This window comes from Melanerpes formicivorus, unplaced genomic scaffold, assembly GCF_026170545.1.
Source record: "Melanerpes formicivorus ecotype bairdi unplaced genomic scaffold, bMelFor1.0.p_v2 SCAF_7, whole genome shotgun sequence".
Classification (NCBI taxonomy): Eukaryota; Metazoa; Chordata; class Aves; order Piciformes; family Picidae; genus Melanerpes; species Melanerpes formicivorus.
Genome location: NW_027142359.1, coordinates 9729281 through 9745988, shown reverse-complemented (window position 1 = coordinate 9745988; position 16708 = coordinate 9729281). Strand labels below are relative to the sequence as shown.

The following is a 16708-nucleotide window of genomic DNA, read 5'->3' as shown; positions in this document are numbered from 1 at the left end:
CTGTAAGAAGTTTAAGGACTGATCTGATTTTTGTTTGGCTTTGCTACAAGTTTTGAGACATTGAAGGGAAAGGAGTGTGTCTTTGGTTTTGTTTCTTTATGAAGGAATAAGAAAAAACAGAGAAACGAAAGAGCAGGGCAAAAGCAAATCCACTTTGTCCATAAAGCCAGCTTCTGAAAATAGTCTCTCTAGATTTGCAAAGTTTTAGACCCTGACATGAAAAACACAGCAAAGAACTACTTTCATATTGAGCAATTTATAAAGAAAAGGATCAAATTTTCTCAAGTTCTATTCAGGATATTTTAAATCTGATTCTTTTAAACCATGGTCTTTCTCAATGTATCTGTAGATATTTCAAACAATGTTGTTTCAATTTGGTTGTACCTTAGAGAGTTTCTTTAATACTCTGGATTTCACCACTATTTACAAAGGTAGATAACTATTGTTTCCATTTACCAGATACCGTGGTTGAGATACCATTTAAGAGACTTCAAAGCTTCATAGTCTGTAATAGTCAGAAGCAGAATTAAAGACAAGAGAGTTGATTTCTCTGTTGGGCAATGCTGGCACCATGAAAGGAGAACACCCCTCATGAGATGATTCTGAAATGAGGTTTTGTCCATATTCATTTGCTTTACTCTCTCAGAGGATTAAAGTAGAATAGTTTAGCTCTTCTCGTGGCAGAATGGAGTAGCCTGGCTGCTTTGCTTAAGAACCAGAGAAGAATTAAATGTACCAGGAGCAATGTGGTTATTTCACTATTCTCCTGGCCCTCATCATCTCAAAGAGATTTATTCCTACTTTCCAAGACAATATGGGATATGCAGCACCAAGAGACTATATAAGATGGCTGACAACTGCTCACATCAGAAATTACCAAATTTGAACTTGGCAAATAGAGAAACATTTGTAAAACCTGTGGAATTTAAACTTCTTGCCTATCAAATTCATCCTCATGGATCTAGGGAGAAGAAAGGACCTGTTTAATCATCATTGCTACTCCTTTAGCTATATGCTCAGTGCAAGCTGTAGATCTTCATCTAGAAGCTGGACATCAAGTTGGTAACCTTTGATTGAGCTGTATAATAATAACTTTAGAAAAGTGGTCATCTTGATTTCAGATTTCAAGAAACAGAGTCTCCATTATACTCTGAGATGGGGTCTTCCAAAAGACAGTGATCTTCACCCTTGATTTTGTCTGTTTCTAATACAATTACTCCTAAACTAATATTACATAGCTTATCCTGAACATGTGTTCTTATTGGCTTCCATGGCATATGCACAGGAGCCATTGTTTACTACATTAAACTTTTAACAAATACCACATTGCCTCATCTCAGTCACCACAGCAAATAGTTCTGCCAAGGTACCTCATAATTTTGCATCTTCACTTATCTAGGCTACATCTGACAAGCTGTGTTCACTTTCAAAGTCTTGTAGCTCTTCCTTCCTTACCTATCACTGGTTATTCAGCATCATGAAGCCATGTCTTCCCTCTGACTTGCCTGCAATGTTATGTCCATTTCCATCAGCTTTCCAGAGCAAGTACTTCTCTGCTTTCTCTGCTCTGCCTCTCACACTTAGTATGCCAGATCTATTTACATGCCTTCTTCACATTCCTTCTCAAAACTTTTTGCTGTGAAATTTGAGACAAGGCTGGGCTATTAAGTGTCCTGGAATTGTACCTGTCATCCTTGCACTGTCTGCCAATCTATAGCTGTTCATCATCACATATGTAGATTGTACATTTTAAGGAAACATGTTAAAATATTACCTGCCATTAAGGATTCCTAATCATAACATTAGGAAATGTTACTATTAATGAGTAGGGAAGGGATCATCCTAGCCAGTTGTCTCATGGTACATTCTATAATTTGTGACCTATCTGCAGATGAGATGTTCTTTTCAAAAAGTCTACTTGAAATCCTGTTAGTGCAGCATAAAATAATCAAGAATCCAAGGGGGCAAATAGTTTGTCAGAAAATAGCATGTAGAAAAATGTCCTTAAATCAATCTTGGTTTTATCTATTAGCCATCTGTCAGCTAATAATGATATTCAGTCCCTCCCTTGTTATAAATACATATTGATTAGTTTTAAACTCTCAACTTCAGAATGAGTTATATCTGGTCATTTCACTAAGAAAAAAAAAATCCCTAACACCTATTATACTGCATTTAATTAAGACAAGCAGCAGCTTTATGTACTGTTATTTGCTTCTGCCAAGTCTCTATGGTATAAATATTGAGCAGTCACGTCTCCTGAATACTAATCGATCCTTCCTGACTTACAAATGATTACATAAAGTTTAGGAGATGTTTCTTTGCCTCTATTATCCTCTGATGCTCACTGTGGTTAGATGTTAGAGTTGAGATATGAGCCTGGATTTGATAAGTGTGCAGTAAGTATTTTTCTAAATTGAAATGTAATGTGGGGAAGCCTGAAACCCCTGGTTGAATGCTAATTGTACAGGACCCCTCAACTGCTCATATACTGGTGTTTGCCAGGTGCAATCTTGCAAGTACACCTGGGTAGCAGAATGGAGGAATGTAAGAAAACTGTGAAGGGATTTAATGAAACCATCTCATAATAACTACCCAGTGATACATGTGTATTATAAATAAATATGTATATAAAACCAGGTGTAAAATTAGTTGTGTATTTAGAAACTAGCACAAGTAAAAATGACTAGAGTGACCACTTAGAAGGCTGCTTTACACCGTAGTAGTACTCTTTGTCAATGTGAGTCAGAAATGAACACATTTGTGATATCAGATTTGTCCCTGGACCTGTACAGCTCTGACACCAGCTTGCACTGGCTTGCCAAGGAAGGCTGCCCTATGATGCTTTTTGCTTCAAATTCACAGCACCTACTTCAGATCCTGCTTGAACAGCACTTTGTGAAGACAAAGTTGTGAGCTTGGTATCCTGACAAACCACCACCATGTCTTCAAGAGTCCCTGAAAACTACAAATGGCTCACACCTTCCCAACACGAGCATGAGAATGGGTGAGGTGGCACTCAGGATCATCTAGATTGCTGGAAGTGCCCAGGAGCAGGGAACAGTGTAACAAGAGAAGCATGGAGCAGTATCACCCAAGAGTGGACACTCAGACTGCAGCAGCTACAGCCTAGCAAGTTTACATATTTCAGTGGATTTTCTTACATTATGTTCTCCAGGTGACTTTGGTTACCTCAGAAACTTTCAGCACCTTCTACATCTTGGAGCAAGGAGTGCCAGAGCCAGGTAACACACTGTGATGAAGAATGAATTCCTGCATTCTGAGACACTCACCTGGTAGTTTAATGAGTTTTGTTCTACTACTAACATACCAGAATGATGGAAGGAAGAAGCAGCTTTGTGGCTAATTTCTGTTCTCAGTAAGTTTACATTTCATGGACTGTACTTTGAAAAGCTAGTGTAGTCCTACAGGAGGGTGTAAAAGGCAGATCTATATTTGTTGAAAGTATAATTTGATTATTAGGAAGGCTTCAATATAGATGCATGTGAGACCCCTGGTGAGACCCTACCTGGAGTACTGTGTCCAGTTCTGGAGCCCCTATTACAAGAGGGACGTGGAGGTGCTGGAACATGTTCAGAGAAGGGCCACAAGGATGATCAGAGGGCTGGAGCACCTCTCCTATGAGGACAGACTGAAGGAGTTGGGGCTGTTCAGTCTGCAGAAGAGAAGGCTCTGAGGTGACCTAATTGTGGCCTTCCAGTATCTGAAGGGGGCCTACAGGAAGGCTGGGGAAGGACTTCTCAGGATCTCAGGTAGTGCTAGGACTAGGGGGAATGGAATGAAGCTGGAGGTGGGGAGATTCAGGCTAGATGTGAGGAGGAGGTTCTTCACCATGAGAGTGGTGAAACCCTGGAATGTGTTGTCCAGGGAGGTGGTCGAGGCCCCGTCCCTGGGGGTGTTTAAGAGCAGGCTGGATGAGGCTCTGTCCAGCCTGATCTAGTGTGGGGTGTCCCTGCCCATGGCAGGGGGGTTGGAACTAGATGATCCTTGTGGTCCCTCCCAACCCTGAATGAAACTATGAAACTATGAAACTATGTGCCAAAACATTATTTTGTTCTGATAAAGTCTCCTGCCTCACTAATTCCTTTATTCCATTCTCCTATTCTTTTTGTGTGTTTAAGCATTAGTTTTGTTTTGTTTCATTTTTCAGCTTCAGAATGTTGCATAACTGCATCAATGTGAGTTACCAGAACCAGGTGAAGCACAGCACAGGCAGGTTTTGTGCTGCTGCTTCTTGGGTGCATATTTGCAGGAAGCTCCTTCTAGTCCTGTTATTGGGGAGGGTACAATCTGCCCTGAAAATGCTTCATTTCACCCTGCTTCATTTGCATGAAGATCTTAGCATTTCTTTTCCAAAACTGTAAATGGTGGAGCCCAGTACCTCCAATACCTCCTCCCATCTCAGCTCTGACATTTCAGGTAGAATAAAAGGAAGGAAAGATCAATTTCTTGATATTCTTCTTATTTAACAGAAACAGGAATGGAGCATTGCAGATCCAGATGGATTTCTGCTGAACCCTTAAGTAAGGCTGTGGTTTGTTTGAAAATGGAGTTCTCTTTCTGTTGGGCTTTTGTTGTTGTTTAAGCCGAGGCCCATTGTTTGCCTTCCACAGCGATTAAATGTTTGCCATTTCTACAGGATTCCTCTTGTCTCATGTTAAGTGAGATGTGAGATCAATAGCAGCTCTGCAATTATTTGTCCATTGATAAAGCCTTCATTTCTTAAATGAACTACATTTATCTGTGTCCTGACAATGATAAGGGAGCAGTAGCAGTCAGCTGCTGCCTAGTCTAGCATTTACCTCCACAGGCAGACAAGTGCCTGGACATGGGTCAAATGATGTCTAACTTTCTTCCTATTGGCATTTCACTTTACAAACTGCTCTAATGGGAGGTTTGACAAATCATCCTTGCTGAGTTCAGATAATAAAAACTAGCAGGACAAATGGGAAGTTTTGGAAAAGAGAAAACAATGTCTGATTTCAGGTTAAGTGACCAGTCTATAGAGCTGCCAGATGGTAAAATGAAGGGATCTGTTGCATCAGAAGAAGATGGAAAGTATCCCATTTAAGACACTGATTTGGTTCTTCAAGTATCTTTAATTTTTAAATGCAATTGCTAAAAAAAATTATCTGAAGTTTATTCTGTGATAGGAAGCACAGCGAAGAAAAGACTGAGACAGATTTTGGCTCCAGTAGAAACAATATGAAATTCTATTTGGCTTTAGTAGTGCCAAGATTGCATCTCAGTGGAGCATGCCAATCTATTTCAGCCCCAGAATCAGAGAATTCAGTAGCAAATGCAAAGTTACTTCATCTTGTTTTAATTTTTGAATTCTGATTTATGACAAAGAAAGGAGTTTCCAAACTAATGACAAATTTCATGATGAAAAGTAAAACAGATTAATAAACTGACAAATCTGCTTTTTCCGCCTAGAGAGTGTATCTTAATTCAAAGCATCGATTAATAAAGACAAACACCTTGTACTTATTTTTAGGTGTAATATTTGATAATGTGTACCACAGGCTAGACTGGCTATATGCTATAGAAAAAATAGGTATATTATTACTGTGGGATAAGGGTAAAAAAGTGCATTATCCTTGATATATTTATTCTCATTTACTGGTCTTTTGATAAACACACAACTATGTGAGCATCTTTTTCAGGTCTATTGTTCCCATGTTTTAGATAGGAGTTCATCAAGAAGTTGTTAAAACTAGGTGTAAGACTCAAGTCTGTCAAAGATTTCTATATTCTTTCCTAGTTTTGTAATGTGTCCCCAGCAACTAACTTTCTATTGCTTGTGAGATTACAGTTGCTGAATTGTTGTGTCTCTATCTTGGTCCTTTTTGCTTGAAGGAAACCTGTCAAATGCAACTAAGTAGTCAAGGAAATCTAGGATTCAGTATGTCTTGAGCTACTGATCTTTTTTTGAATCCACGTATCTTCAGGCTGTGGACAAAAACTTGGCCGATACACCTGAGTTAAGTTGTGGTTTGGTATGTTGATTACCTTCACTCCCTGAGCTGGTATTAAGAGGAGAATAACTCTCTATATATGAAAACACAGGAATGATGCCCCAGAAAACAGGAAAAGAAAGAAAAGAGTGAAACATATTTTGCCTCCAGTAAAAATAATGTGAAATTCTGTTTGGCTTGAGTGATTGGTTTGTTCTCTGACTTTTTTTAACCTGGGGGAGCCCGAGACTGATTCAGTTGAACTGGTTATTTGCTGAGAACTATAGTCCAGGTGTGATGGACATGCTCCTCTCCAGAGATTGACATTGACTGGACTGCAGGATGGCATGAGGAACCACTGAGGGTAAACAGTCACTGAAGTATGAAGATCCAGAGACATGAAAAGCCTTTATGTACAGAGGTAAGAACTACCTAGCTTTAAAGACTTTTGCTTTTTATAACTGAGGGAGGGAATTTAGAAGTTACTTAACTCTACATACATTATTACTATACAGAATTAAACCAGAGATGCCATACTTAAGAAACTAGATGCCAAACTATTCTTACTGAATAATCACTGAATCAACTGTACTATCATATAATTGGCAGTGTTGGACAGATGGGCCCAGACAGACTAAATGGCCCAATGGAGAAAGAAGTTGAGCTCCTGTGCCTGGGTGCACCACTCACTGGAGTGAGTACATGCAGTTTGACTACAGGAAGAGTTGTGCACTGCAAAGACTACAATAAATATGTATCTTTCTAAATTTCAACAGCATCTTTTTAAATGCTGTCATCCAAAGCATTTTCTTATATAAGCCCTTTGGAACCTTTGACAAGTAGATAAAGAACAAGCACCTCTCTTGTTTAAAAGGTAGCAAGCAAAACGGATATGGTTTAGTTGTGTTTTGAAAATTTTTTTAAGTGGTTTGGGTTTTGAACATTATTTTAGTCTTACTTTACCAAGATAATCACTTTTGAAATGTTAGGCAAAAAGGCAAAGTTCTTTGCCCTGAAGGAGACTGCCATCTCCTGAAGAGACAGACAATCCAGTACAGGCATGAATAACAAATAGTTTTAGAAGGCAGCCTAGTAACTAAACAGTTAAGGAACCCAAACAACTTCTCGATAAATTAACTCTGTGGATTATTGACTTTGTGTTGCCTTTGAGAGGGTTTAGATTAGACATTTGTTTTTTCAGCCAAGCAATAGCATAAGGTTTTATTGGGTTTGGATAACACTGTGGTGTGAATGTCCTCATAAGTTGAAAAGGCTGGTATGTCTTTAAGTGCTTTTCATTCTATTAAAGGTTACAGGGCCAGATTTTCAACAAGAGCCAGCTGAGTTTTTTAAAATACTTGATCAAATGATGTGGTTTTGGCATTCAAACCATTTCTCTGAAGAGATGCCTGTAAGATGCAGGTACGTGTCAAATTCACATACTTAAATACAGGAATTCCTTCCAGTTATTCATGTAGTATCTGATACTTAGCTAGTTTTATATATGCAATTGATGTGTCTACAAGACTCCTATCAACAGCAGAGTTAGTTCTGTTTGTTATTGTAGCATAAATAAGAGAAAAACTGGATAACCTGGATTGGTACAAGCTTGCAAGGTATTCCTGACCAACAGCTTTAGATGCTGAGAACACTACCTAGGAGAATTAGAAGAGCTAAATGTGGAAGAATAATTCCTAAATCAATGCTAAAGACTAGAAAAGCCTTGAAAGCGATCAAACAAAAAGTCACATAAATGCAAGAATTTTCCAAATGCAATTGACTGATTTGGCTAATTTAAAATATCACTGAATTGAGATGAATTCTCTAAACATTTTCTCAGAGGAAAGCTATGTTCTTTAGATGCTTCTGTCCTGCTTTATAATGACTGAAAAACCTACTTATTAGGAATTAGGAAATCTGAATTGTTGTTATTCCTCATATTAATTCAGAAAAGAATTTCAGACAGCTTGCTTTGTCTTCTTTGAGTATAAGACATGGAAAGCAATGAGGCTCTGAATACAAAATGCTAACAGTTACCAGGAGCATCCAACATCTCTACCTAGGATTTAGAATGTACATACTTCTCAACAGTGAATTCTGATAGCATTGCTCTAATTTTAAGAATAATCTTTTTCTCTCTGCCCCTCCTCCCCCCTCCCTCATGTTCTGAGTCCTATACCTCTGAAGTATTGGCCTTTTATGCTCCCTGTATTTAAAGACAGCTTAATTTAAAATTTTCCAAAGCTGGTTCAAATTCTATGAACACCACATGGAGGGACATATTTAAGACAGTAAGAGTGTAATCAAAACTGGTTTAGTCTAATTGCAATTGTATTATAACAATTTACTTGTAGAATTTTATTCCTCTACAAAAGATTTCTTTTGCAGCTGAGAATGAAAGAAAAACTTTACTAAATGTCACCACTGCACATATTTCTTTTATTGTTGCACTTGGCTCAACTGCTTTTCAGCAAAACAATTGGCTGGGGAGGTATGATTGGGTCTGACATTGTTTATGTTTTCAAGTCTCTCCTTTCAACTGTCTGCCAGTAAATAAAAATTCACTTGTCCAAAGTTTATTTAGACCAGCTTTGTTAAGTCAACAAAGTGCAAACCTGAAACAGAAAAATCTGTTCCTATGAAGTCAACAGGAATCCATCTCCCCAAGCCCTTTTTTATCCCTAGCACTGGAGATTCTTCTTGACTGATTCATTGGAGGGCACTGGTTTAACCAATTTGTTTTGCATAGGTATTTTTTGCCATTATGTGTCATCTCCACTAGTGTAAAACAATCTTCCCTTTAAAGTTTACTTCCTAGACAGATCTGTCAGAAAGCTGTTATCATCAACTTGCACTTTAAGAGTTCCTTTCACTTTAAAAACTGTAAGATACATTCCTGGTTTATGGGTTATGACGTGGCAACCATCATATGCAAAGAAGATTGTTTATACTTACCACAAATGCCTGTGCAAAAGAGGGATGTTTCAATCATATCCCCACTCCACCTGCTTTATATAACTATATTAATTATCACAGGAAAACAAGGCAACCTGTGTATCCCACTGTTCTCTAGACTTTCTAATAGCATTTTATCCTGAAATATTAAAAAATCACATAGAGAAATGCAGAAAGCTTGTAACAGTCTATTAAACAGCATAGGTTTCAGGAATGATATCCATAGAAAACCACTTTTAATCCTTATACAGTTTTCTTGCAAGGGATAATTAAAAAAACCAACAACAACCAAAAAAACCCAACCAAAACAAACCCAGATTCCTGTGAACCTCATTAAATGTATCTCAAAATCATGCTTTCAGAAGAAAAAAAAAGGCAAAATATTTCAATATTTTTAGAAGAAAAATAACCACACTATTCAGTACGAAGAGTGGAGTGTACTTACCTAAACTAAACAGCACCAGGAATTTGAGGCATACAAACTCTCGTAGATCAAATTGCAGGGAACGAAGCTTTGCTACTAGCTCTTGTGCATGGCTCATCAGATTGTTGAGGGTGGCTCCAGCTTGGGATGCTATTATGGAATAATCCACCTGTGAAAGAGAATTGTATTGCTGTCTGGTTGTCACACCTGCAGAAACACTTCAGCACCTTTCAAGCAATCACACACAATTGGGATACAGCTGGATAAAAGGATCACTTTCAGTGACATTAGCAAGTCAAGGTGATTTTATATCTAAACCAATTTTAACAGTGGTCTATATTGAGAAGGTATGATTAGGAGACTGGAGCACCTCCTCTCTGAAGAGAAACTGAGAGACCTGGGGCTGTTTAGTCTTGAGAAGACTGAGGATGGATTTGATCAATGTTTAAAAATCTCTGAAGGATGGATGTCAAGTGGAGGGGGACAATCTCTTTTTGGTGGTGCACACTAATAAGACAAGAAATGATGGATACAAACTTGAACATGGAAGGTTTCACCTCAACATGAGGAGAAACTTCTTCACAGTGAGGGTGATGGAGCACTGGAGCAGGCTGCCCATAGAGGTTGTGAAGTATCTTTCTCTGGAGACTTTCAAAGCCTGCCTGGATGCATTCCTCTGCAGCCTGCCCTGTGTGATCCTGCTTTGGCAGAGGGGTTGGACTCAATAACCTCTGGAGTTCCCTTCCAACCCCTAACATTCTGTGATTCTGTGATTCTATTATTAGACCATAAATCTGCCTGGTATATCATATCACTGAGTACTAGTTTGTCTCTATTAGCTTTTTAAAGAAGCTTTATATATGAAAATTGCATGTGACACTGGTAGCTGTCCCCATATCAGCCTGCTTGATTAATTTGGCTTCTCTAGTTCTCATTGTAATTGCACAACCTTAGAAAGAAAGACTGATGAAGTGAGCTCTGTGCCTATACTGGGTGTTGCACCCCAGAGGGACAGCAGAAATCCATCTGGATCTGCAATGCTCCATTCCTGTTTCTGTTAAATAAGAAGAATATCAAGAAATTGATCTTTCCTTCCTTTTATTCTACCTGAAATGTCAGAGCTGAGATGGGAGGAGGTATTGGAGGTACTGGGCTCCACCATTTACAGTTTTGGAAAAGAAATGCTAAGATCTTCAGGGACATCACAGTACTCATAGGAAATGGTCCAATGTCTGTAACTTGGCCAGAAGCACCTGGGTGGGTGAGGCAATCGGTCCCTCTGCAGAGGTAAGAGTAGGGCGCAAGGTAGGGTCAGTTGAGAAGTCAGGAACCCAGCTGCGATGCATATACACCAATGCACGCAGCCTGGGCAACAAGCAAGAGGAGTTGGAGGTCCTAATCCATCAGGGCGACTATGATGTAGTCGCTATCTCAGAAACTTGGTGGGACAGCACCCACGATTGGAGTGCTACAATGGGGGGTTACAGGCTCTTTAGGAGGGACAGGCGAGGGAGAAGAGGAGGAGGGGTGGCTCTGTATATTAGAGAGTCAATCTCTGCCACACAACTTGTGGTGGAAGATGAGGTAGTTGAGAGCCTGTGGGTCAAAATCAGAGGACAACCTAACAAGTCTGACATCCTGATTGGAATCTGTTACAGACCACCCAACCAGGATGAGGCGGCTGATGAGTTGTTCTACAAGCAACTGGAGGCTGTCTCAAGATCATCTGATCTTGTCCTTGTTGGTGACTTCAACCTCCCAGATATCTGCTGGGAACTTAATTCAGCAGGGAGGAGGCAGTCCAGAAGATTCCTGGAGCGAATGGAGGACTGCTTCCTGACACAGCTGTTAAGCGAGCCTACCAGGGGACAGGCTCTGCTTGACCTGCTGTTCTGCAATAGGGAAGGGCTGGTGGGAGATGTGATCGTGGGAGGCTGCCTAGGGTGCAGTGACCACGAGATAGTGAAGTTTTCAATATGCAGGGAGATTGGGAGGAGCACCAACAGAACCTCCACCTTGGACTTCCGAAGGGCGAACTTCAGCCTATTTAAAAAACTTGTCTGCAAAGTCCCCTGGGTACCAGCCCTCATGAACCAAGGGGTTCAGGAGGGTTGGACCTACTTCAAACAGGAGCTCTTGAAGGCACAGGAATTGGCGGTTCCCATGTGCCGGAAGGCAAGCCGGCGGGGAAGGCGACCAGCCTGGATGAGCAAGCAGCTCCTGGAGGATTTAAGGGGGAAGAGGAGGCTGTATCACCTTTGGAAGGAGGGGAAGGCTTCTCGAGGTATGTTCAAGGAAGCTGTTAGATTATGTAGGAATAAAATTAGGGAGGCTAAGGCCCAGCTGGAACTGAAGCTGGCCACCTCAGTCAAAGATAATAAAAAGCATTTTTATAAATATATTAACAATAAGAAGAAGGGCAGGAAGAACCTGAACTCCCTAGTGGACCTGGAGGGGAACACAGTTACTGAGGATGAGGATAAAGCTGAGGTCCTGAACACCTTCTTTACCTCAATGTTTAACAGCAAGGCAGGAGTTCAGGACGAGTGGTCTCCGGAGCTGGGCGTTGGGGTCGGGGAGCAGAGTAATACCCTGGAAATCCATGAGGAGTTAGTTCGGGACCTGCTGAGCCACTTGGATATCCACAAGTCCATGGGACCAGATGGGATCCATCCTAGGGTGCTGAGAGAGCTGGCGGATGTGCTAGCTAGGCCACTCTCCATCATTTTCCTCCAGTCCTGGCTCACTGGTGAGGTCCCAGATGACTGGAAACTGGCCAACGTGGTCCCCATCCACAAGAAGGGTCGGATGGAGGAACCTGGAAACTACAGGCCAGTCAGCCTGACCTCAGTGCCAGGGAAAGTGATGGAGCAGATTATCCTGGCAGCAATAACTGCGCACCTGAAGGATGGCCAAGGGCTCAGGTCCAGCCAACATGGATTCAGGAAGGGCAGATCCTGCCTCTCCAACCTGATCTCTTTCTATGATCAGGTGACCCGCCTGGTGGATGTGGGGAGGCCTGTGGATGTGGTCTACCTAGACTTCAGCAAGGCCTTTGACACCGTCCCCCACAGCAAACTGCTGACTAAGCTGTCAGCCTGTGGATTGGACCACTACACTCTGTGCTGGGTTAGGAACTGGCTGGAGGGCCGGGCCCAGAGAGTGGTCGTGAACGGTGCCGCATCCAGCTGGAGGCCAGTCACCAGTGGTGTCCCCCAGGGATCAGTGCTGGGCCCTGTCCTCTTCAACATATTCGTTGATGATCTGGATGAAGGGGTAGAGTCAGTCATCAGCAAGTTTGCAGATGACACAAAGTTAGGGGCAGATGTTAGTCAATTAGAGGGTAGAAAGGCTCTGCAGAGGGACCTCGACCGACTGGAAAGATGGGCAGAGTCCAATGGGATGGCTTTCAACAAGTCCAAGTGCCGAGTGCTGCACTTTGGCTATGGCAATCCCATGCAGAGCTATAGGCTGGGGTCGGAGTGGCTGGAGAGCTCCCAGACAGAGAGGGACCTGGGTGTGCTGATCGACAGCCACCTGAATATGAGCCAGCAGTGTGCTCAGGTGGCCAGGAGGGCCAATAGCATTCTGGCCTGCATTAGGAATAGTGTGGCCAGCAGGAGCAGGGAGGTCATAGTGCCCCTGTACTCTGCTCTGGTTAGGCCGCACCTTGAGTACTGTGTCCAGTTCTGGGCTCCTCAGTTTAAGAAGGACATTGAGACACTTGAGCGTGTCCAGAGAAGGGCAACAAGGCTGGTGAGAGGCCTTGAGCACAAGCCCTATGAGGAGAGGCTGAGGGAGCTGGGATTGTTTAGCCTGGAGAAGAGGAGGCTCAGGGGTGACCTTATTGCCCTCTACAACTACCTGAAGGGTGGTTGTAGCCAGGAGGGAGTTGGCCTCTTCTCCCAGGCAACCAGCACCAGAACAAGGGGACACAGTCTCAAGCTGCGCCAGGGGAGGTTCAGACTCGAGGTGAGGAGGAAGTTCTTCACCGAGCGAGTCATTCGGCATTGGAATGGGTTGCCCGGGGAGGTGGTTGAGTCATCGACCCTGGAGGCGTTCAAGGGGAGATTGGACGTGGCACTTGGTGCCATGGTCTAGTCATGGGGTCTGCGGTGTCAGGTTGGACTCGATGATCCTCGAGGTCCTTTCCAACCTAAGTGATACTGTGATACTGTGATACTGTGATTCAAGCCCAGAAATATCACTGTGTTCCCACAGGAAACAGAGATATTGTGTGGGTGGGTTTTGTTCTCCTTAGCTATACAAAATCCTGGTATTTGTTAGAGATTTATTTTGGAGAGTCCTTCCCCTGCTAGCAAAGGAAGAGCAGACAGGTGTGTGACATGGGCCAGCTGCACTTGCATTCTCCCAAACAGCAGCCACAGCGCACAAACCCACTTTCCCTGGGGCAAGAAAAAAGCAGGACTGTTCTGGGGGGGTCTTCTGCTGTCCTTGTCATGCTGCCCGTTTGTCCTCTAGGAAGGCTAACATCTCTCTGAGCTTTCCAAAGTGACACTTGTATACATAGATATCACAGAAAGCTGGAACTAATGCACTGCATTAAAAAAAGGAACATTCTCAAGCTTGTCATAGCTGACACACCCCTGGGCAATCCTTGAATCTCAGGCAACCTCCCCACTGCTTGCAGACTGAAACTTTTCTGGCTAATGTCAGTCCCATTAAGAGAAGTTTTCATGCAGATGGCTGTATCAGCCTCTGCCACTCATGAGATGTCATGGGATGGTGACCAGTGAAGTGCTCTGGTTTCACAGCCTACAGGAATGCTGTGATGGGGAGGTGAAGCTCAGGGCTCGGGTGAACTGGCCCTGAGACAGGGCTGGCAGCTGTTTGACCAGAGAGTTCCAGTGCAGTGAAAGCAGCATGGGGCAGGGTGCAACTGGTGTATCAGGAACTTGGGTCATCTGAGCAACTACTTCAGCTGAAATGCCTTTAGCTTAGCCCTGTTGTCACCAGAGTGCTAGGTATCCCCTACAAGGGCCACTGTCCCATGGAAATGGCCATGTGCATGATTTACTCTTGTGATGAACCACTCCTGACCAACTGGCTGAGCCTTAAACAGATTACTGACATGTTTTCAAAATGCTTTAATATTACCAATACCATTCTCTTTTGGGAGCCTCCTTAACAACAGGGAAACTGCCATCCACGCTTCATGTAAGCATGCGTAAGTAAAGTCTGCCTCTAAACTAAGACTAAGCACAATCCTAGGTGCACACTTAGAGTTAATGATTTGCTTTATGGTACCAGTACTCCAGTGAGACCTTTAAGGTCTCCTCTAATGAAGTAGTTTGTGAAGAACAGTCTTGTATCACCAATGGAAACACAGCAATACTGCACAATTTTTTTTTTTTTCCAGGCACTGATCACTTAAAATTTATTTTTTAAAAAACTGGTAAGGAATTGGTATTTTGAAATGTGTCATTTGACTTTAAAACCATTGAACTGACTTTGTTCAAGTTTAAACAGCAGTAAGGCAAGAAAAATAAAAATGGAAAAAAACTTTAAACCTGACAAAATTTCAGCCAAGATAGAGAGACAACTGAAAGGAATTAAAAATAACTCCTCCTAGCTATGACCTTAATGTAATCAATAAGTTACTAGCTTTTAGTAAGACATTTTATTTATATGTACTCTTAGTGCTCCCAAGACATTGACTGAAGGCAATGTACAAGAAAGATGAAGTTACACTTTTTGTGTATGAATGTCAAGAATAACACTGCTTCAACTCTGCAAAGCATTCAAAATCGTGCTTATACTTCAGTTAAAGTCAATGGATTAAGCTTAAGTATCCAATGAGGTAGGTTTTATTGCACCCTTTTACACCTAGGAAAACTGAAGTAGTGATATTAAATTGCTTATTCAGGGACAAAGATATCTGTGACAAAACTAGGATCTAGTCTTTCAAAATCTCAACCAAACCATCTTTCACAAGCTGCTTTATAGTTCATCTGTTATTGCTCTCTCTTTCTATAATACACATATACATGTTTCTTTATATAAAAGTATGTATACTTATAAGTATATATATACTTATACATAAATAAGACAGAAAAAAGTAACCTATTTCAGCTGCTTTTAACTTGAATAACAGTCTGACACACTGACATGATTCATCTATTTCATGTTAAGAAACTGGTCACATAATATCAACTTTAACAACTCAATTTCCCTTTTGTAATTGTAAAGGTGTGGGGGGAAATAAAAGCTCAAAATCCCTCACTGAGGTTCCAGTTTGTAGGGGAAATACAATATTCACTTCATAATAAGAAGTTGTCTGGATGTCAAGAATATCCGTGGCCTTAGTGCAGCGATTATGCCATAATGGAAAAGCCCAGTAGATGCCTGGATCTCCCTCCATCCCTCTACTGGAGAGCTCTCAGGCAACCTGCTACTCTTTCAGGTGCATTTAATATTTGCAGCACCAGCAAATTTGTCTGGGAGGCAAGTCCTCATCTGCCACTCACCAAGAACAGGCTGTATTAAATTTTTATATTTATTGACATTTCATTACCATAATTGACTGCAGTTGGTTCTCTAGTAGAAGGCACAGGGCTGCCTCCTAAGCAGGAGGATTGGTCCCTTGAGTAGGATTTGCAATTAAAAACAACGCAGAATGGATTTTTTTTTTTAATTGTGTAAATATGATGAGTTGAATTTTCAGCCTTAACTAGAGAATACTGGGTGTGCAGAAGGCTTTTTTTCAAGAGTGAGCAAAATTATAAGTCAGTGGAAAGACGACCCCCAAAGGTGTCAATCAGTTTATACAAAATCAACTGTGCATGAAAAAGCCTCACTTAAGGTCTGTTCTGAAAAAGTGGTCACATGAAAGAGTATTCTGTCCTGCTTGCTTGGTCCTGCATGCAGAAACTGGTATCTTATTTTTACCTTCCAGTTCATGATTAAAAATGCTTTTAAAAAAAACAAAGATTAAAACAGCCTGGGGCAAAATGTTTAATTGCATACTAAAGGCTTAGCACTGACTTTATATTGTACTATTAATTTCATTTGGAAAAAAAACCAAACAAAATCCACAAGCAAAATGAATTATTCTTACTTCTCAATTAATGCTATTACATTTCATAGTTGGTTTTGATGTTGGTATGTTGACTGGCATCTTTGAAGGCAGAAGCATTGGTGAAGCTTCCACATAACCTAATTTAGAAATTAAAGGACAGGCTTCAAGTTATGTCTGCACAAGAGAAGTGGAAGTGTGAATTCCTCATGCACCATTATATAGTGCTGTCTTCCATGAGTAATATAGTTATGATGAAGTAATGAGAGAGGCTTAATTGGATTAGTTTGGTACCAAAGCAATGCAGACTGAACA

At 41.4% G+C, this 16708-nt stretch overlaps 1 protein-coding gene across 3 annotated transcripts in view; it reads right to left on the bottom strand.

Annotated features, from left to right (window-relative positions):
• NR5A2 (nuclear receptor subfamily 5 group A member 2) overlaps positions 1–16708 on the bottom strand; it is a 103568-nt gene that overhangs the window by 19429 nt on the left and 67431 nt on the right. For all 3 annotated transcript variants that reach the window (XM_068140919.1, XM_068140920.1, XM_068140921.1), the window contains one exon: positions 9379–9526. In XM_068140919.1, the coding sequence (XP_067997020.1) occupies positions 9379–9526 (148 nt within the window). The remainder of the gene's footprint in view (positions 1–9378; positions 9527–16708) is intronic.